This window comes from Lagenorhynchus albirostris, chromosome 9 (assembly GCF_949774975.1).
Source record: "Lagenorhynchus albirostris chromosome 9, mLagAlb1.1, whole genome shotgun sequence".
Taxonomy (NCBI): Eukaryota; Metazoa; Chordata; class Mammalia; order Artiodactyla; family Delphinidae; genus Lagenorhynchus; species Lagenorhynchus albirostris.
The window spans coordinates 78,937,402-78,958,884 of NC_083103.1; the positions used below are offsets into that span (position 1 = coordinate 78,937,402).

Genomic DNA, 21,483 nt, shown 5'->3' on the forward strand with positions numbered 1-21,483 from the left:
CTCCAGTTAGTGGGTGATTGAGAATAAATAAAACTTTAAGAGAAAATTGTATTTTTATAATGAAACTTTAACGCTTATAACTTGCTTTCTAAGAATATCACCTGGTTCTATGTTTTAAAAAGAGTCTTTCTAAATAATTTTTTAGACCAAAATTTCCAGACTTTTTTTACTTTATATAATTTAAGATAAATATGAGGTTTACTCAGATGAATGATTCTGGTTCAACTTCTGTTTGTTTAGAACATTATAATTTGCATTCAGAGTACCATGCAAAGAATTAATGTTCTTAAAAATATATGCCTTTTTTCTGATTGTTAAAATAGTACATTTGTTTTATAAATTTTTTAAAATATAAAAAGGTATAATGACAATTGCTGTTAATATTTGATGTTTTGGACATATTAGTACATCTGCTTACAAAATTTGGATCATACTGTATCCTGCTATTTATTTAACACTAATCATTAGTATTTCACCATGTCATTATCTGGTCCTCAAAAATATGACTTTAAATTGTATAGATATATAATAATTTATTTAGCCACTCTGGTATTTAGTTTACTTCTATTTTTTCACTATTATAATTAATACTTTGAAGAAGATACCTGTATGTAAATCTTGGAGTCTGCCCTGAAAATCTCCTTAGGATAAGTTCTAAAAGTGAAGTTACTAAGATAAAAGAATATACCTATTTTAAAATTTGATATAGGTAAATTGCCCTTGCAAAAGTTGTATTGTTTTATACTCTGACCAACAGTTCTGAGAGTTCTCTATTTGCCCACATGATTGAAGATATGAATTAACAATTCATTGCATTCTTGTGAATTAGATAGGTAGAAAATGGTATGTTTTATTGCTTTAGTGTCTTTATAATCTATATTCACTTTCTATGTTTGTTTTATTTTCCCTATCATTATTGCTTGTACTTTGACTACAGGATAATAATTTATTTTATAAATCTTTAAATAAGTATGTTACATACTGTGACAGGTAAAGCATGTAAAAATTTAAATATATTCATGTTGATACTTTAGTAAATTCATAATGTGCTGCTTTTTTTTAAACTGATACATTAGATTATTAAAAACTGTAGAATTATAACAAAATCATTGTTTAATGAAAAACTTCATATTAGTATGTGTTAGTATTAGTATGTGTTAGTATTAGTATGTGTTCATTTTTGCTAAATGAAATCTAAATGTGCTTAAAGATCACAATAATATGTTTGGATGATATTGTAAAATGTATTACACAAACTCATATTATAATGAGACTCTTTTCTTGTGATTAGTCTTTTTCATGTCAGAATATGTCCTTTGGCATTTTTCAGTACTGTCAAGGTAGATTGTTTAAATATTAATTGTAACCCTGTGAAGACTGTGATTGATGATCTCATCCAGAAGTTATCTGACGTGCTTGTTCTTTCTTTGAAGAAGTCCATTCAGGGTAAAGACACTTTTACATTTTTATAGTTATGAAATATGAATCTCAATGATGATTAAAATAAAAGATAATCTAGAAAGTAATATGAAATAAAATATGCTTAAAGTAGTTTTAATAAAGTAGGAAACTCCATATTCAACTCCTGAGAGGTCTAAAAATTGAAGGCATTTTTTATTATTTGCAGTGTGAGCTAGTATCAGTTTGTTTCATATGCTACTGAGAAAGGAGGTAATTCTGGTATAATGTATTTATCCTTATCTCTTCAAATGACTACAGGCATAACTTGGAGATATTGTGGGTTTAGTTCCAGACCACCGCAATAAAGAATATTGTGATAAAGAGAGCCGTGGGAATCTTTTGGTCTCCCAGTGCATATAAAAGTTATGTTTACATATACTGTAGTCTGTTAAGGTTGCAGTAAGCATTATGTCTGAATAAACAATTTACATACCTTAGTTAAAAAATGCTTTATTGCTAAAAAATGCTAACCATCACCTGAGCCTTCAGTGAGTCATAATCTTTTTGCTGGTGGAGGGTCTTGCCTTGACGTTGATGGCTGCTGACTGATCAGGGAGGTGGTTGCTGAAGGGTGGGGTGGCCGTGGCAGTTTCTTAAAATAAGACAACTCTGAAGTGTGCTGCATCGATTGACTCTTCCTTTCTCTGTAGCGTGCAATGCTGTTTGATAGCATTTTACCCACAGTAATACTTTTTTCAAAATTGGAGTCAGCCTCCTCAAACCCTGCTGCTGCTTCATTAACTAAGTTCATTCAGTATTCTAAATCCTTTGTTATCATTTCAACAATCTTCACAGCATCTTCACCAGGACTAGATTCTCAAAATTACAAGTAACCACTTTCTTTGCTTATCCATAAGAAGCAATGCCTCATTTGTGAAAGTTTTATCATGAGATTGCAGGAATTCATTCACATCTTTAAGCTCCACCTCTAATTCTAGTTCTCTTGCTATTTTTATCTTATCTTTAGTTACTTCCTCCACTGAAGTCTTGAATCCCTCAAAGTCATCCATGAGGGTTGGAATCAACTTCTTCCAAACTCCTGTTAACATTTATATTTTGACCTCTTTCCATGAATCACGAATGCTCTTAATTGCATCTGGAATGGTGAATCCCTTCCAGAAGATTTTCAATTTATTTTGCCCAGATGCATCAGATAAATCACTCTCAGTTGCAGCTATAGCCTTATAAAATGTATTTCTTAAATAATAAGACTTGAATGTTGAAATTACTTATTGATCTATGGGCAGCAGAATGGATGTTGTGTTAGCAGGCATGAAAACAACATGTATCTTGTACATCTCCATCAGAGCACTTGGATGACCAGGTGCATTGTCAATGAGCAGTTGTATTTTGAATCTTTTTTTTCTGAGCAGTAGCTCTCAGCAGTGAGCTTAAAATATTCAGTAAACCATATTGTAAACAGATGTGCTGTCATCAATCTTTGTTGTTCCATTTCTGGAGCACAGGCAGAATAGATTCAACATAATTCTTAAAGGTGCTGTGATTTTTTTGAATGGCAGATGAGCATTGGCATCAACTTAAGTTACCAGCTGCATTAGCCTCTAACAAGAGAGTCAGCCTATCTTTTGAATCTTTGAATCCAGGCATTGACTTCTCTCTAGCTGTGAAAATCCTCGATGGTATCTTCTTCTAATAGAAGGCTTCTTCATCTCCATTGAAAATCTGTTGTTTAGTGGAGCAGCTTTCATTAACTATCTTAGCTAGATCATCTGGATAACTTGCTGCAGTTTGTGTATCAGCACATGCTGCTTCATCTTATACTTTTTATGTTGCGGAGATGGCTTCTTTCTTTAAATCTCATGAACCAACCTCTGTTAGCTTCAAACTTTTCTTCTGCAGCTTCCTCACCTCTCTCAGTCTTTACAGAATTGAAGAGAGTTGGGGCCTTGCTCTGGATTATGCTGTGGCTTAAGGGGCTGTTGTAGCTGGTTTGATCTTCTATTCAGATCACTAAAACTTTCTCCATATAAACAGTAATCCTGTTTCGCTTTCATACCATTTGTGTTCACTGGAGAACAGCATATTAATTTCCCTTAAGAACTTTTCCTTGGCTAACTGTTTGGTGCAAGAGGCCTAGTTTTTGGCCTATCTCATCATTAGACATGCCTTCCTCACTAAGCTTAATCATTTCTAGCTTTTGGTTTAAAGTGAGAGATGTGTCACTCTTTCTTCCACTTGAATACTCAGGGGCCATTGTAGCCTTATTAATTGGCCCAATTTCAATATTTTTGTGTCTGAGGGAATAGAGAGGTGAAACAGCCAGAATATATACAACATTTGTCAGTTAAGTTCACTGTTTTACGTGGGTGTGGTTCATGGTGCCCCAAAACAATTACAACAGTAACATCAAAGATCACTGATCACAGATCACCATAACAAATGTAATTAATAATGGAAAAGTTTGAAATATTGGGGGAATTACCAAGATGTGACACAGAGACATGAAGCAAGTAAATGCTGTTGGAAAAATGCCACTGATAAACTTGCTCCATGCAGAGTTGCCATAAACCTTCAATATGTAAAAAATGCAAAATCTGCAAAGCACAATAAAGTGAAGCACAATAAAATGAGGTATGCCTGTACTATTTTCCAAAATATCAGTGTTTCTTTTTTCCTTTAAGCTGTGGTGTTTTAGCATATTATTTAAAAGACTGAAAAAGTTACCAATTTTGAGTAAAATTTACTGAGTGAGTACATTTTAAATTTCTTCTCAAAAATTTTAAGTGTCATGTAAAACAATTACAGTTTCATGAGAAGAAGTTTCTTTGCTTATTCTACATTTTGAATTTTGCTTTATGAAAGCAAATGACTACTTAGGATTTAATGTATTTCATATAGTGATTACTTCTAACATTCCTTGATTTAGAAATTATGTAATTAAATATTTTTCGTGATAATAATAATTTTTCTTATATTTCAATGTTACCTATTTCAGCTCATTTACATGAAATTGATACATTCGTTACTGAAGCTATGGCAGTCTTAACAATTATGCCGCAATCTGTGGAAGAGATAGGTAATGCAAATTTACAATATAGTAAGCTACAAGAACGGAAGCCAGAGGTGAGAATCACAAAGCAATTTATTTATTCTTTTACTGTACTGGGGATGATTAAATTAGGTAATTTTATGTGACTATTTAGAAATATCATATAATTGCATTATAAGGAAGTCTATAAAATCTAGTCCAATTGATCAGTTCATGACTGGACTCTTGATGTTATGTTGTTGTAATGAAACAGTAACAATAATGCTTATTATTATTTTCAGAAGTATTTGTGGTCTCTTTTATGATGTGGCTTATTAGAATAAAACTAAACATAAATAATTCATGCTGTTACTTCCAGGGTTGTACTTTTAAGATGCTGAAGTATGAAGTTAGAGCAGAATTAGGAGCACACACACACACACACACACTCACTCACATATGATGGAGGAGCTCATAATTAGAGACAAAGATAAAAAAAAGTGAAGGATTCATAAAAACAGTATCTAGAAGGCTAGAGCCTAGAATAAGCAAGTCAAAATTTTATAGAACATATTATAGATGATCTTAGTTATGTTTAGAAGAAGGAGGAGAAATAATTCAAAATAGAATACAAAGTTTTTTATGCTCCTATTATGTGATAGGCTTAAAATTATTTGATAGATTAGAGGTAAATGAAATAATACACCTTCATGGTGGAAGGAATTATAAACTTTTATATGGAAAGCTTAAAGGTATAAAGAGGATTTAAAGGCAAATAAAATAATGTACTTGTCTAGTAGAAGGAAATAACTAAAGAAGGAATAGCATTATGAGCTGTGGCAGTTAGCTTGATTTAGCAGAGGCGTTCATTCATTTATTTATTTGACAGATACTTATAGATCACCTGATATATTCTAGGCATTGTGCTAGGAGTTGTGGTTACAGCTATGAACATGCTCTATTCTCATGAAATTTGCATTCGTGTGTGTGTGTGTTTGTGTGTGTGTGTGTCAGAGAGAGAGAGAGGGAGAGACAGAGACAGGACAGAGAAAAGAGAGGAGCAAGAGGAGCTAGAGCAGTGCATGATAATCTGGGGGATGTTTCTTAGAGTGGGCAGTTGTGGATACCTTATCAGATAGATGACATCTATCTGCACTGAGACCTGAAAAACTTAAGGAGGCAACCATTCCGCGATTTAGGGGGCAGATAGAACAACAAATACAAAGATCTTAAGGTAGAGAAGGAGTTTGGTATGCTTAAGGAAGATAGGTGAAAATATTGTCAAGAAACTTAGTTATCAAGAAAGCCATATTATTCAAGGAAAAAATGGTTTGAGGTGAAATTGGAGAGGTAGGCAAGGGCCAGATTATGAAGGTACTTTTAAACAATCATAAGGATTTGGGGTTTTTTTTCTAAAAGTAATAGAAAGTCCTTACAGGGATTTAAGCAGGGAAGGGATACAGTCTGGTTTACATTTTGAAGTGATTACTCTGGCTGCTCTGTAAAGAATGGATTGGAGGGAGACAATATTAGCAGAGAGTCCAGTTAGTAGGATATTGCAACTGGTATACAAGAGGTGATGGAAGCTTGTACCGTGGAGTAGCAGAGGAGATGGAAAGAACCGGAGAAATTGATGATGCACTTTAGAGTTAGCACCAAGGTCTTCTGATGTATTAGAAGTAGATGGAGCTTAGAGAAAAAGCAATAAACATGTCTCCTAGGTTTTTGGCTTGAGCAGCTGGAAAGCTAATGGTACCATTTACTGAGATGAGGATGACTAGAGAGGGGAGTTGTTTGGAGATTGGAAGTGGTGGGGATTGAGATGTCAGGTAGAATAAGGAATAAGGAAGTTAGAGTAAAGTTGAAGACTAGAGATATAAATTTGGAAATCATCTTAATATTCATGATGTTTAAAGCCATAGGATTGAACTAGATCATCTGGTTGATAACAAACTGTAGAGGTTATAGGATCAGCTTTGAGCTTTCCGAAATTTAGACTTCAAGCATAGATGGAGGCAGCTAAGGAGATTGATAATGAAGTGGGATGAAAGTGTGTCATCACAAAAACTATGAGAAATAGATGTATGTTGGGAACAACATGTGAGGCAGGAAGTGGCATGAGACAGTATAAAGAGCTAGGCAGAATCTAGGTCATGTGAGTCACATTAAGGATCCTAGGTTTGATTTTGTGGGCACTGAGGAGTCGTTGCTGGGTTTTAAGCAGCAAGATGTTACAGAATTGTGTTTTGGTATGTCTCTCTGTTGGCGTGTGGATTTGAAGAAGTAGGAATGCATGCAGGTGGACTTGAAAACTGTTTTAATGTCTTCACAGGCTAAGTTCTGTTCACATACAGGAAATTAGAATCCTGCTCTATTTTTTCTCTCACTGATTTTCCTAGTACAACATGGATTCTTGGTCCATTGTTTTTCTGTTTCTCAGGTGAAACTGATCCTGCCCAGAAATTGCAAGCTGGTCATTGAGAGATGTTTTAATTTTTTTTTTTTTGCCTATTATATATGCACAGTGATTTTAAAATACTTTCAGTGGATTTTATTGCTTTGTTGAGTAGTAAAAGCACAGGTATAAATTATAGGACACTGTTCTTTTATGGTGCTTTAAAAGGCCTAGAAGCAACTTGAGTAGTTTAGCACTTACTGACCTACACCTAGACTGTTTAACAGACTGCTCATTATACACAGCTCAGGGCATTTCAGGTAGAAGCTGAATACAGGAGCTTGGTTCCGATTCTTCAGTTTTCCCTTTCTTAAGTACCTTTTTTTTCATGACTTACCCTTCTCTGTTAAGTAGGATAATTTAGTTAATCTATGCTTTTAGATAGTCACTAATTTTAGAAGCCTCTTTAGCATTTTCTTATGAATGGAACTTTTATAATAAGAACTTCACTTTGAACAGCTATAGTATTGTCTTCCTATATTCATGATTTAATTAAGTTTCATATTACCACTTTTATTATCCTTTTTAACTTTTGATGTTTAAGTGTCTTAGTTGAGTTTGCATATAATAATAAACATTAGAAACTTTATATCCAGGATATAACAAATTATGTACAGTCCCTTCCATCAGGAAACTTGCACAAGCCTCTTAGATAGCCTCATACACCAGAGAGCAGAGAGCAGAAGCAAGAAGAACTACAATCCTGCAGCCTGTGGAACAAAAAACACATTCACAGAAAGATAGGCAAGATGAAAAGTCAGAGGGCTATGTACCAGATGAAGGAACAAGATAAAACCCCAGAAAAACAACTAAATGAAGTAGAGATAGGAAACCTTCCAGAAAAAGAATTCAGAATAATGATAGTGAAGATGATCCAGGACCTTGGAAAAAAAATGGAGGCAAAGGTCGAGAAGATGCAAGAAATGTTTAACAAAGACCTAGAAGAATTAGAGAACAAACAAACAGAGATGAACAATACAATAACCAAAGTGAAAACTACCCTAGAAGGAATCAATAGCAGAATAACTGAGGCATAAGGATGGATAAGTGACCTGGAAGGCAGAATGGTGGAATTCATTGCCGCAGAACAGAATAAAGAAAAAAGAATGAAAAGAAATGAAGACAGCCTAAGAGACCTCTGGGACAATATTAAATGCAACAACATTCGCATTATACGGGTCCCAGAGGGAGAAGAGAGAGAGAAAGGAGCCGAGAAAATATTTGAAGAGATTATAGTCGAAAAATTCCCTAACATGGGAAAGGAAATAGCCACCCAAGTCCAGGAAGCACAGAGAGTCCCATACAGGATAAACCCAAGGAGAAACACGCCAAGGCACACAGTAATCAAATTGGCAAAAATTAAAGACAAAGAAAAATTATTGAAAGCAGCAAGGGAAAAACGACAAATAACATACAAGGGAACTCCCATAAGGTTAATAGCTGATTTCTCAGCAGAAACTCTACAAGCCAGAAGGGAGTGGCATGATAAAGTGATGAAAGGGAAGAACCTACAACCAAGATTCCTCTACCCGGCAAGGATCTCATTCAGATTCGATGGAGAAATCAAAAGCTTTACAGACAAGCAAAAGCTAAGAGAATTCAGCACCACCAGACCAGCTCTACAACAAGTGCTAAAGGAACTTCTCTAAGTGGGAAACACAAGAGAAGAAAAGGACCTACAAGAACAAACCCAAAACAATTAAGAAAATAGTCATAGGAAGATACATGTCAATAATTACCTTAAACGTGAATGGATTAGATGCTCCAACCAGAAGACACAGGCTTGCTGAATGGATACAAAAACAAGACGCATATATATGCTGTACAAGAGATCCACTTCACACTTATGGACACATTCAGACTAAAAGTGAGGGGATGGAAAAAGATACTCCATGCAAATGGTGATCAAAAGAAAGCTGGAGTAGCAATAATCATATCAGATAAAACAGACTTTAAACTAAAGAATGTTACAAGAGACAAGGAAGGACACTACATAATGATCAAGGGATCAATCCAAGAAGAAGATATAACAATTATAAATATATATGCACCCAACATAGGAGCACCTCAATACATAAGGCAACTGCTAACAGCTATAAAAGAGGAAATCAACAGTAATGCAATAATAGTGGGGGACTTTAACACCTCGCTTACACCAATGGACAGATCATCCAAAGTGAAAATAAATAAGGAAACAGAAGCTTTAAATGACACAGTAGACCAGAGAGATTTAATCGATACTTATAGGACATTCCATCCTAAAACAGCAGATTACAATTTCTTCTCAAGTGCGCACGGACATTCTCCAGGATAGATCACATCTTGGGTCACAAATCAAGCCTCAGTTAATTTAAGAAAATTGAAATCATATCAAGCATCTTTTCTGACCACAACGCTATGAGATTAGAAATGAATTACAGGGAAAGAAACTTAAAAAACACAAACACATGGAGACTAGACAATATGTTACTAAATAACCAAAAGAAAAACAAAAACAAAACAAAACAAATTGGGCTTCCCTGGTCGCGCAATGGTTGAGAATCTGCCTGCTAATGCAGGGGACACGGGTTCGAGCCCTGGTCTTTGAGGATCCCACATGCCACAGAGCAACAAGGCCCGTGAGCCACAACTACTGAGCCTGCGTGTCTGGAGCCTGTGCTCCACAACAAGAGAGGCTGCGATAGTGAGAGGCCTGCGCAGCGTGATGAAGAGTGGCCCCCGCTTGCCACAACTAGAGAAAGCCCTGGCACAGAAACGAAGACCCAACACAGCAAAAATAAATAAATAAGTTAATAAACTCCTACCCCCAACATCTTCTTAAAAAAAAAAACAGAAAAAAACAAAACAAATTATGTAAAAGCAGAAATCTTGATTTAAAAAGCAAATCATGAAACAATTTTAAATAAATGGAATCTTAATAAATTTGATAAAATATGTTGGTTTTCACATGTCATTTTTTAACCTTTAGATTTTGCCCTTATTTCAAGAAGCTGAAGATAAAAACAGACTTTTACGGACTGTGGCAGGTGGAGGTTTAGAAACAATTAGTAATCTGAAAGCTAAGTGGGATAAATTTGAGTTGATGATGGAAAGTCACCAACTTATGATTAAAGATCAGGTAAGAACATTTTGGTCATTTTGTTAAAATGGAAACAGTTTTTTTTTCTCATTTAAGATTTCTTGCTTATCTTTATTCCGTTATAGCTCAGGTTTGTAAGAATTTATAAGCTCAGGTTTTCTGTGACATCTTATGGAAAAACCTGAAGGAACTTTTTGGCCAACCCAATATATTGCTGATGAAATTGACCTCCCTCAGTACTTCCATACAGTAAAACACTTTGTATAAATGATGTTCATGTCATATAGTTTATCTTTGTTTCCTACCGTACCAGGAATGTATGTGACATTATTTTCAGTCTTTCTTATGAATAAATTTATTTACCTACTGTGTATGGTATCTTTTAAGGGTATAATCTGGAAGTTGTACACATCTATTGCACTCATATCCTATTGACCAGCACTTAGTCTTATGGCTGTTAGCTGCATGGGAGACTGGGAAATGCCCTCCTTTATTAAACAGCTGTATAATCAGGTAGAACAACTGGAGGTCATTGATCAAATTTTTTTTATCACATTGATTTTGTTGATAGTTATGATGGATGCTGTTAATCACATGAATGATTTTGTAATGATGATGTTTGCAGTATATCTCTTGTTTTTGTAAATTTATGGTCTAATTTATTTTTGAGTTATTTTAGTGTACTTGAAATCAGTAGTAAAGAATAATCTTTGAAAAGCTGATACTGATATTTTTTGACCTTTAAATTGAAATGTTGGAAATAAAAATGTGAATATAAAGTAAGATTTTACTTTGAATTAAATTATGTAAACTCTATTGCCTTATAGATTGAAGTGATGAAAGGAAATGTGAAATCACGTCTTCAGATCTATTATCAAGAACTGGAAAAATTTAAAGCTCGTTGGGACCAACTAAAGCCTGGTGATGATGTTATTGAAACTGGCCAGCAAAATACTCTTGATAAAAGTGCCAAGTCAATAAAAGAGAAAAAAATTGAGTTTGATGATCTTGAAGTCATAAGAAAAAAGCTTGTGTATGTTTATTCTTTAAAACTGGTAGTACACATTTTGGAAAAGAGAGTTTTGTATTTATATATTAAGCTAGTAATGTTCTTATATTTATTATCTTAATGTCTTTCCTTATAAACTTCAGCAGTTTTAAAAATACCAGTATTAAGTGCTCATGCTACTGCTTTCTTAGGAGTTGTTGAATTATATTAGGATTTTAAGAGAAAAGCAGATTTCTGGTTAGGCCTAGGAATAGAAATAATAGAAGTTATAATAGCGAATTAAATAATAATAATAATAGAAAATTAAATTTACTTAAAAGTTAAATTAGGGAGTTGGAATATTGCTTTATGTGATCTCATTGTACTTAAAAATGGAATATATAAAATTAATGGACAATTACTTTTAGAGCTTCTGGAAAAAAAATGAACCTAGCAAAATGATGAGACTTCAAAGAAAAATATTTGTTGTTTTATGTTATAATAATACAAATATTAAGTTTAATAATTGTTTTAGGTTTGGTCCATTTAGGTAAATGCATCCATAAATTAATTGGCTTCATAGGTGAGTGGAGGTTTTAGTACCACGTTTATTAAGTGACATTACATTAATTAGATGAAGAATATCTTATGTTCTAGAAGCTAATTCTTTCAACCTAGAAGAATATTAATGGATATTCTTTAATCTGTTCTCAGATTAATCCATAAATTTGTGCAATTCTGAATATTTATATATTGACATATATACATAAAATATATTTATATATATTACCAATTTTACTTTGACTCCTTTGGAAAAAATGCATATTAATGAATTTGGAAGAGCCCGTTCCTAAGTAGTTAAGTAAAATTCTTATGTAAAGTAGACATAGCCTCCCACTGTCTACCTCTGCTGTCAGATACATGCACACAAACACACACAGGGAATGCAGTTAAATATTAATTAGTTAAACTTATTGATATTTAACAGTTTTTCTTTTTAAAAAATTAATGATATTTGCTACTTGTTTCTATAGTGATGATTGCCATCATTTTGGCCTAGAAGAGCCCAACTTCTCCTTGGCATATAGCATCTCTAAGGACATTGAGAGCTGTGCACAAATTTGGGCCCTTTATGAAGAGTTTCAGCAAGGATTTCAAGAAATGGCCAATGAAGATTGGATTACTTTTAGGTTTGATTCATAAATAGTATTTAGATTCTGATAGTTTTGTGGTATTTTTTGGGATGTAAAATTTAAGGTATGTTTCTGGTATTTTACAGGACTAAGACATATCTGTTTGAGGAATTTTTGATGAATTGGCATGACAGATTAAGAAAGGTTGAAGAACATTCAGTAATGACGGTGAAATTACAATCAGAGGTTGACAAATATAAAGTAAGATAGTTTTACTTATCTTACTATTTAAAAATGGTGTTTGGAGCTTTCATGTATCATTTTATTATGTAGTGACTGAACTGTAATTTTAGTTTATATATTTTTAATGATTCCATTACATGAAAAAAATAGAAAGTATAGAGTAAACCACAGAAGTTACTGATATTTCTGCTTCAGTTTGAAAGAAGTTATAACTAAGAAATTTATGGTTAAAGTTATATAGTGGAGTATTTATAACTTAGCAATTAGGATATGGGTCATTTAGCATATTTAGGATGTAGGTCATTTCCTAAATTTATAAAAATAGAAATATTTTAGGTCATATTTTAAAATATATCAAGCTACCAAGGGAAATTTGCATGTATCCACAGCAATGTTTAATAAAAAGTTTTATACAATTCTTTTTAAGAATTTGATTTTAAGATTGTTAAATAAGATAATACAGTAATTAAAAATCTTATAGATAATTATAATAAAATCAAATAATAACTTACATTTTGCTTGTATATATACATACATAAGTCTTCTTGTCTCCTTTTTTTAACAGATCGCAGTCCCTGTCTTGAAATATGTGAGAGGGGAGCATCTTTCTCCAGATCACTGGCTTGACCTTTTTCGTCTACTTGGCCTTCCTCGGGGGACTAGTCTAGATAAATTACTGTTTGGTGATCTGCTTAGAGTAGCTGATACAATTGTTGCCAAAGCTTCAGACCTTAAAGTAAGAATCACTTTTATAAATATCTCATAGATCTGACCTTTGTTGACATATTGCTTTATTTTTTATTTAAATAAAGCAGCAAGTTAAATTTCTTTCTTCCCTTAAAATAGTGACAGTGTTCCATTTTTCCATTATTCTTTCATTAGTAATACATCTGAATCTATCGATGGGGTTATAGAAACAATATAAACCCCTTCTTTGAGAGAAAAAATCTGAAATAAAATATGTCTTACTTTAAGAAGGAAGTCAGCTTTAATCAAAAAGCAAACAAGTACAAAGCATTTTATAAAATACATTTAAAATCATAGGGTATATTATAAATAGAAGCTAAGGGGTACAAAAATACAGAGAACTAAACAAGGAACCAATTTGCTAATCAGTTTTAGCATAGGTCTCAGGTGAAAGTAAAACTTGTACAATTATATCATAAGTAGCAGACTTTCTATTTTGTGTTCTGCCCATTTACTGTAAAAAAATAAAAGGACTTTTGATGTCAAATTGTTTTATTTTCTAATATATTATCTAATATGTATACTTTCATCTTTGCTGATAATCCTGGAGCATATGTAGATAATCATAAGGTTATAAAGCATGACTGCTGTAGGAGGTAATTCTAGATGGTTGCTAATCATTTTAGATGTATTGGAACTTACAGTTAAATTACAATAAAATGGCTGAGTTCTGCAAAATTTTAAATATTTTTGTGGTTTGCAGTGGATGCTTAAATTTTGGGGTTTTTTTTAGAAGTAAAAAGCATAAGGCAGAACTCTGTGTATATTTGACCATGTGAACTAGATATCTGATATCCCTTAATACATTTGCCAGTAATTCTCTTGGATTTATGAAAATAATCCACTTAAAATTTTTTTTTCTTTATGGTGCAAAGTCAAATAAAAATATATCTTCTTATAAAATAGATATAACTTATTTATATGATAATGTTGAAGTAATAAATATGAATATTTTGTGTTAAATAGGATTTAAATAGTCGTGCACAAGGTGAAATTACAATCAGAGAAGCTTTACGAGAACTTGATCTTTGGGGAGTTGGAGCAGTATTTACATTGGTTGATTATGAAGACAGCCAAAGTCGAACTATCAAGCTGATTAAAGACTGGAAGGATATAGTAAATCAAGTTGGAGATAATAGGTGCCTTCTTCAGTCCTTAAAGGATTCTCCTTATTATAAAGGATTTGAAGATAAAGTGTCAATTTGGGAAAGAAAACTTGCAGAGTTAGATGAGTACCTACAGAATTTAAACCACATTCAGAGAAAGTGGGTATATTTGGAACCCATTTTTGGCCGTGGAGCATTGCCAAAAGAACAGATGCGCTTCAACAGACTTGATGAAGATTTTAGGTCAGTACAACTACATAAGACAAAGACACATATGATGGTTTTTATTCATATGGTGAGGTACTTAATACAAGCTAATTACTTTTACATTATTAGCGTCATCTGTGTCTTCAACTTTTTTCCTACTGGATCCTTCTGAGAAATGAGTTTCTCTCATTCAGTTATATACTTGAATCATTTTGATCTGGTTTCTATCTTTACCACTCTACCTATATTAATAATATTTCTATAGTATAATAGTAATAATAATATTACTAATATATACCTAGTATTTCTTAAAGTTACCAATTACTTTCCCATTGTAAATCTGATGGGCATTTTTTATTTTTCATTTTACTTTATCTCTGACTAGTATCTAATAGAGTTGAAAATTTCTTCTTTCTTAGAAAGTCTGTTCTTTTGGCTTCTCTGATCCTGTCCTTTTTGGTTTTCTGCCCATTTCTCTGGTTCCACTCCTGATTCCTAGTCCTCAGCCCTTTCTAAACATTTAGATGTAGACATTCTCCACCTTTCAGCTTTAGGTTTTCTCACTCTATGTTCTCTCCTTAATGATCTTAACCACTCTCAGAATCAATTCTCATCTATTTGCTGAGGTCTCCTCAACTTATTTATTGAGCTCATATTTCTTTTTTGAGCTCCAAATGTATTAAATATCCTCAACATGTCAAAACTAAATTCACGAATTTACCCCCAGTCCCTTTCCTACAGTTCCTTTTCTTTTCTCTCTGGTTTCTTCCCGATAAATGGTACCACCTAACTGCTCAAGGCAGAAGCATAATGGATATCTTTGACCTCTTCCTCCATTTCCAAATCCATTTGTTACCAAATTTTGTTGATTCTAACCTACTAATCGATTTTATTATATCTTTTATATCTCTACTTCTTTGATGTTATTCTGAAGTATTTTTGTTGTCACTCACTTGTACTACTGGCTAATCTTTTGACTAATTCTTATTCTTGTCTTCTCCAGTAAGTTTTTCACACAACAGCCAGAGTAATCTTTTAAAAATGAAGTCCACATTACTTCTTTCCTTTATTCCATTAAGTAAAACTTTAAAATGACTTTCTATTGCTCTGAGGATAAAGCAGATCTAAGGATCTGCTCCTTGTCCATTTCTCTAGCTTTTTCTTGTGCTGCGCTCTCTCTCTCTCTCTCTTTTTTTTTTTTTTTTTACTTTAGTGACTCTAGCCTTTAGTTTCTCTAACATACCACGCTCCTTCTCAGGGTCTTTGCCAGAAACTGTTTCCCTCCTATTCTTTGCCTTTTTCTTTTTCATTATCATTCAAATCTCAGCTTAAATTACTTCCTCAAATAAGTCATAGGTTAGGGATTTCCGCATTAGCCTTTTACTAATTCTTTCTTAGTACAAAACAGTCCTTTGTGCTTTTCTTTCTTAGCATTTATCATAATTTTATTTGAATATTTGGAGAAATTATTTAATATCTTTCTCTGTCACTGGGCCATTATCTCTATGAGGTAAGGCTTAATATTTGTTTAGTGAGTGAATGAAATAAGAGAATGTGCAATAATGGAGGTTAAAAATGGTAATGGAGTATTATTAACTTTGAGGATTATTTATTAGAAGTATAATAATGTATTGCTGTTATACTGATGTTACTAGTTTGTTTTAAGCAAGCAAAAAAAAAGTCTCCACATCCCTGTTTCAGCCAAAAACTGTTAAAATAGATGTGAAAATAACTTTTTTCTTCTGCAGATCAATAATGATTGACATCAAGAAAGATAATAGAGTCACAACGTTAACTACTCATGCAGGAATCAGAAATTCTCTACTAATGATACTTGATCAGCTTCAAAGATGTCAGAAATCATTAAATGAATTATTGGAGGCATGTTTTTAAAAACAATCTTATATAATAAATTATAAAGTACTTTAATATCTTAATTATTTGAAAAGAGATTATTCTTTTTTTTTTTTTTTTTTAAGGAAAAACGCTCAGCATTCCCAAGATTTTACTTTATTGGTGATGATGACTTATTAGAAATACTGGGCCAGTCTACTAACTCATCAGTGATTCAGTCTCACCTTAAGAAACTGTTTGCTGGTAAGATTGAACATTTATTCAACAGATATTTATTGAGTTTCAGTTATCTGCCAGGCATTATGTTAGGCTCTTAGGCAGACTGTTGAATAAAATACAGGTCATACACTCAAAGAACTCTAGTTCAGTGGACGAGGCAAGTTAGTAAGTTGACAAATATAATATACGACAATTTCTATGGTCGACATAAGTATGTGGTGTTATAGCTGCATCTGTGAAGACATTTAGCTCAGTTTTGGGTATGTAAAGATGACATCTCATGTGAGATCTGAAGAAAATATAGGTCTTAGCTAGAGGAAAAATGGGGAAACAGAGGGAATAGGATGTGCAGAGGTCTGAAGTGAAGGAGAACATGTCCATTCATTATTGAGTTTAAGGTCTCTTGAGTGATGTCCCAGTGGAGATACTCAGTAGGCAATTATTGTTAGCAGAGATACGTGGGATGGAGATGTAAAATTGGGAGTCATCTGTGTATAGATGATAATTAGGCTATAGGAAGAGGTGAGATTACCTGGTAAAAAGTGTAGAGTAATAGTGCCATATGCTTCGATGTTGTTGAATCATTTTAGTTGGGTAATTGCATTCAGAATTGGTTTGCTACAAACACGATGATTATTATTTTCTTGAAATATTATTTGTTGGAAAAGAGCTGTATTTTTCAAATTAACTTTAAGAAGTAAAAAATTTTCATCATCTTCACTTGCAGTCAGGGATTAGCAAACTGTAGGCCCACAGGCCAAATCTGAGTAGCTCTCTGTTTTTTTTTTTTTTCAATAAGGTTTTGTTGGAAGGAATACAGCCATGTCCATTATTGTCTATAGCTGCTTTTGTGCTACAAGCAGAGTTGAGTAATTGACACCGAGACCTTATGACCTGTAAAAACCTAAGATATTTACTCTCTGGTGCTTTACAGAAGTATTTATTAACCACTGTATATCTGAAGCGTTAGAGTGCTTATATCTGTAGCTGTGATTTTGCCTGTGGAAGATAGTAGAAAGAGCTCTTGGAATCAGAAAGCTTGCTTTCGAGCTCTACCTCTGCTATTTATTAGTTATTAATTTACCTCTCTGAAATCTAGTTTCTTTCTTTAAATTGTAAATAATAACTTACAGGGTTTTTCTAAAGATCAAAATTAGGTAATGTGTTTTTTTATATACTATAAAGTGAGTGCAAATTTTGGGGAAGGGAAATCTTGTTTGCTCTCCCCCTTCCCTATTATCTTTTTGTCTCATATAATGTAAGTGGAATCATTGGTACGTATTCTTATGCACTCATTTGTGCCTGTTTTTTTTCACTCATCATAATGGTTTCAAGATACCTAAAACTATATTTTATTCCTTTTTATTGCTTAGAATAGTCAATTGTTCAAATATACCACAGTTTCTCTATTCATCTGGTGGGCATTCGGTTGTTTCCAGTTTTGGGTTATGAAAAGCTGTTCTATTTCATTATATAACTGAATTAATATAATTCAAATATATTCTATATTATGAAGTATACTTTATGTATTATGTGGTAATCATATATACTGTCTAATAATTATGTCTTTAATGAAACTTTTGCATATAAATTGTTGCTTTTGTAATGTAGGCATTAACAGTGTGTGCTTTGATGAGGAATCAAAACATATAACTGCAATGAAATCTTTAGAGGGAGAAGTTGTACCTTTTAAAAACAAAGTTCTTCTGTCAAATAACGTAGAGGTAAGTAATTCTTTTTCAAGTGTGAAAGTATAAAGAATTAACGATATGAACTTTGTATCAAAATTAATTCAGTCAATTTGTAGAGTAAGTTGGTTAATTTAGGCCTTTTGGAAACTTATATCTTAAAAACTAATTTATTTTGTTAGGTTCAGAATGATTTGATATTAAAGAGAGTATGTATTTTTAGTCTTTGGAAGGCAGCATGTAATTTTGAAAACAACTTTTGCTTTGGAGTCAAGAAGACTTGGATATTAATTGTAGCTCCACAACTTATCAGCTATATAATTTAGAGTCTCAGTTTTCTTAACTGTAAAATGGGAGGCCTACTAGCAAAGACTTTCTGTTGAAAATTAAATGAGATAATTGGCTTTAGGTACACTATAGTGTTTGGAACATAACTGCTCAATAAGTCTTCGTTCTTTTTTTTTTTCTTTAAAATCTGAGTTGTATGAGATGATTTAAATGAACAAGTAAACTTGAAACTAGTGCATTTATAGTACAACTATTGATTAATTGGTTCTGCAGGACTAGAAGTGAACTGTCAAAAACCTATTACAGTTATACAGCTAAAGCCAACAGCAATAGGATGTAACACATTGAATTGTAATTTTTAAGTTCTAAAGGTATCTTTCAACTGCAAGTCAGGGCCATGCCTTATCATGCATGTATCTGTACAGTTTAGTAAAAAGTCCATTCCTGGTTAGGCCTCAACATTTTATTGGATGTTGAGTATATAAATCAAGTGGTTGAAAGGATAGAAGGTTTGTTAAGTAGCTCCCATATTTGGAGAAGAGATTTGTTGTTTTTGCTGTTGTTTTCCTTTCTTGTGATTTTATTAGGACTGGATGAACAGAGAGAGAAAGAGCTTTTAGCAGCTGGGTGTAGTGCAGCGCTCCGGGAGCTCTTGTGATGATTAGCAGAGTAGGTGTCTGCTGCCGTGCACTGAGAGCTTCTTACTCTTTAGCTGCAGTGGCTTTTGAACTGGGCAAAAGTTTGTGCTATTTTTAATACTGGAAAGTGCTCTAAAGATAAACAGTAAAAAGCTAGAACTTAAAAAAGGTAATGATGAAAAGCTATTTAAGATTGTAGTTTTTGCTCTTATATTTTATTGCAAATGATACAGTTTTTAAAAGTTAAGTAGTGATCCTTAAATATTCATGCTATTTTTATTAATCATCATTATTATTTTAACTTTAGTTTAAACTTTTGTTATTTTATCTATAATCAAATGAGTGAAAAATGTATTGTTTTGACCTTGAAACAGAATTAGTTTTGTTTGAAGAGGGATCTTAACTCCTTAAATAATATGGTTCACCTTAATGAAGCAATCCCTTCCTATGGTTACAGCTTTCTGAATATAAGATCATCAGGATAGTGTGAGCCAGGGGACTTACCTAGTCATTGTGACTCTAATTTATTGGCCCAGCTATCTAGTTTGATTTATCATAATGATGAAATGAATGGGTTAGTTTTTAAATGTTCATGTTTTTTTGGTTTGTATAGCTGGTGATAGTGATAACTAACTACAAATTTTTGAGTTTTCACACTTAACATTATCCCAAGAGGTGAAAAAATTGTTTTCTTCATTTAAATCATTTATTAATAAAAAATTATATACCATACAACACATTTTGGGAGTGTGAGAGTCAATAAGAAATTATAACCTTCCTCCTGAAATAAAAGAATAGAGTCATTAGCTTGTGTTTTTGTTTTATGACTTGTGTAATAAGAAATAATATATTTTCTAATTTTATTTTCAGACTTGGTTAAATGATTTAGCCTTGGAAATGAAGCAAACTTTGAAAGAGTTGTTGACGGAATGTGTTGCTGCTGGACGAAGTTCTCAAGGTGCAATTGACCCATCCTTTTTCCCTTCACAGGTAAGGGGGCTTATGTCTAGAGTACAGGTAGGCATGGTGTCATTGGAAGATCCCTGACCTAGAGGTCAGGAGGCTTAGACAACTGGGATCTTTGTTTTCTCTTTATCTAACAATTAACATTGACTAATTGCTTAATATCTGAGTCTCAGTCCCTCAGCTGTTAAATGTGAGGGAGGAGCAGCACAATAGTGAAATTCTCTTCTAGCTCCATTAGTTTGCCATAATTCAGATGCTTACAAGCAGAAGGCCTGCTGAGATCTAAGCTACCCAGGCCATTGGGGAGTGGAACTGGGAGGCAGAATTAGTCATGTATTAGTTTCCTGGTTCCAGATGATTAGTCCATCATTGATGGAGAGGCACAGGATCTCTAACATTGTCTCCCACCCTTCCCATGGACTCATCTAGGAGGTTGGAGCTGGTGGGAATTTAGTAGTGTTAGTGTTGGTCTGAAACATAATCACAGTACTTAACTAGAACTTTGGCAGGGAAGAAGAGCGCTAGGTTTCATGGTTGTTATAGGGATTGCTACAGGTCAGTGTTCATAGGAGCTCATTCCTGAAACGCTGGATGCTAGATATGTGTCTTACAAAACTTGTTCTGGGCCTTATTAAAGTGTAGCACTAAGACTTGGGTTAGATATCCTGCCTTGTTCAGGATTAGTTTTATTGCTGGTTGAGACTAACACTACAGAGGTAAGACATCAGGAACTTTAGTTCTTAGGGACTATGAAAGGCAGGCATTGAGATGTTCTATGATTTCTCACAGGAAAATCTACCTAACTATTTTTTGCTTTTCAGATTAAAACATTTAGTAGCTATTGGAACAGGGTTTTATGTTGGTTATTTTAAAGCATGAGAAATTAAATAGGAAACTTGGAACATTCTGGATTCTTAGCCATTTTATCACTCATATCATTTTGTATCTTTTAGGTGTTTAAGTCAAACTAAAATATGTTTAAAAACTCTTGTTCTTAGAGAAAAATAAAAGTAGTCATTGATGAATAATAATGCCATTGAAAGTCAGAGTTAAAATGCTTTATTATCTCTGGAAATGTTTCCTAGTAATCTGTCAACTTCCAGGTAGGATTTAAATTGACTTAGAGTAAAAGACACAATATTAAAAAATATACAAAAGTAAGAATTGCATAATAATTAGATTGAGTAAATGACAGTTATATCAGGAGATATACTGGGAGCTACAGGCTAAAGAATGTTGCTGGATTTGAGCCTGAAACTTAGTTCTGGGCTCTGAGCAGTCAAGTAAAAATATGAACTACTAAACATGTATACAGTTCATAATCTATCAAAACAAAGAATTCTAGTTTATTAGCAGTTAATGTTAAGAAAAAATTATCTCAAGAGCATTTATATAAGGGGATTGAATAGTATAACTGGTTAC

The 21,483-nt window shown here is 33.1% G+C and overlaps 1 protein-coding gene across 2 annotated transcripts in view; it reads left to right on the forward strand.

Moving 5' to 3' along the window:
* The window catches only part of DYNC2H1 (dynein cytoplasmic 2 heavy chain 1), a 372,064-nt gene that overhangs the window by 42,898 nt on the left and 307,683 nt on the right, over positions 1-21,483 (forward strand). For both annotated transcript variants that reach the window (XM_060157926.1, XM_060157925.1), the window contains exons 19-30: positions 1,331-1,446; positions 4,418-4,545; positions 9,874-10,023; positions 10,812-11,017; positions 12,007-12,162; positions 12,252-12,366; positions 12,914-13,084; positions 14,062-14,444; positions 16,157-16,289; positions 16,388-16,505; positions 18,093-18,205; positions 19,966-20,085. In XM_060157926.1, coding sequence (XP_060013909.1) covers positions 1,331-1,446; positions 4,418-4,545; positions 9,874-10,023; positions 10,812-11,017; positions 12,007-12,162; positions 12,252-12,366; positions 12,914-13,084; positions 14,062-14,444; positions 16,157-16,289; positions 16,388-16,505; positions 18,093-18,205; positions 19,966-20,085 — 1,909 coding nt within the window. The remainder of the gene's footprint in view (positions 1-1,330; positions 1,447-4,417; positions 4,546-9,873; positions 10,024-10,811; positions 11,018-12,006; positions 12,163-12,251; positions 12,367-12,913; positions 13,085-14,061; positions 14,445-16,156; positions 16,290-16,387; positions 16,506-18,092; positions 18,206-19,965; positions 20,086-21,483) is intronic.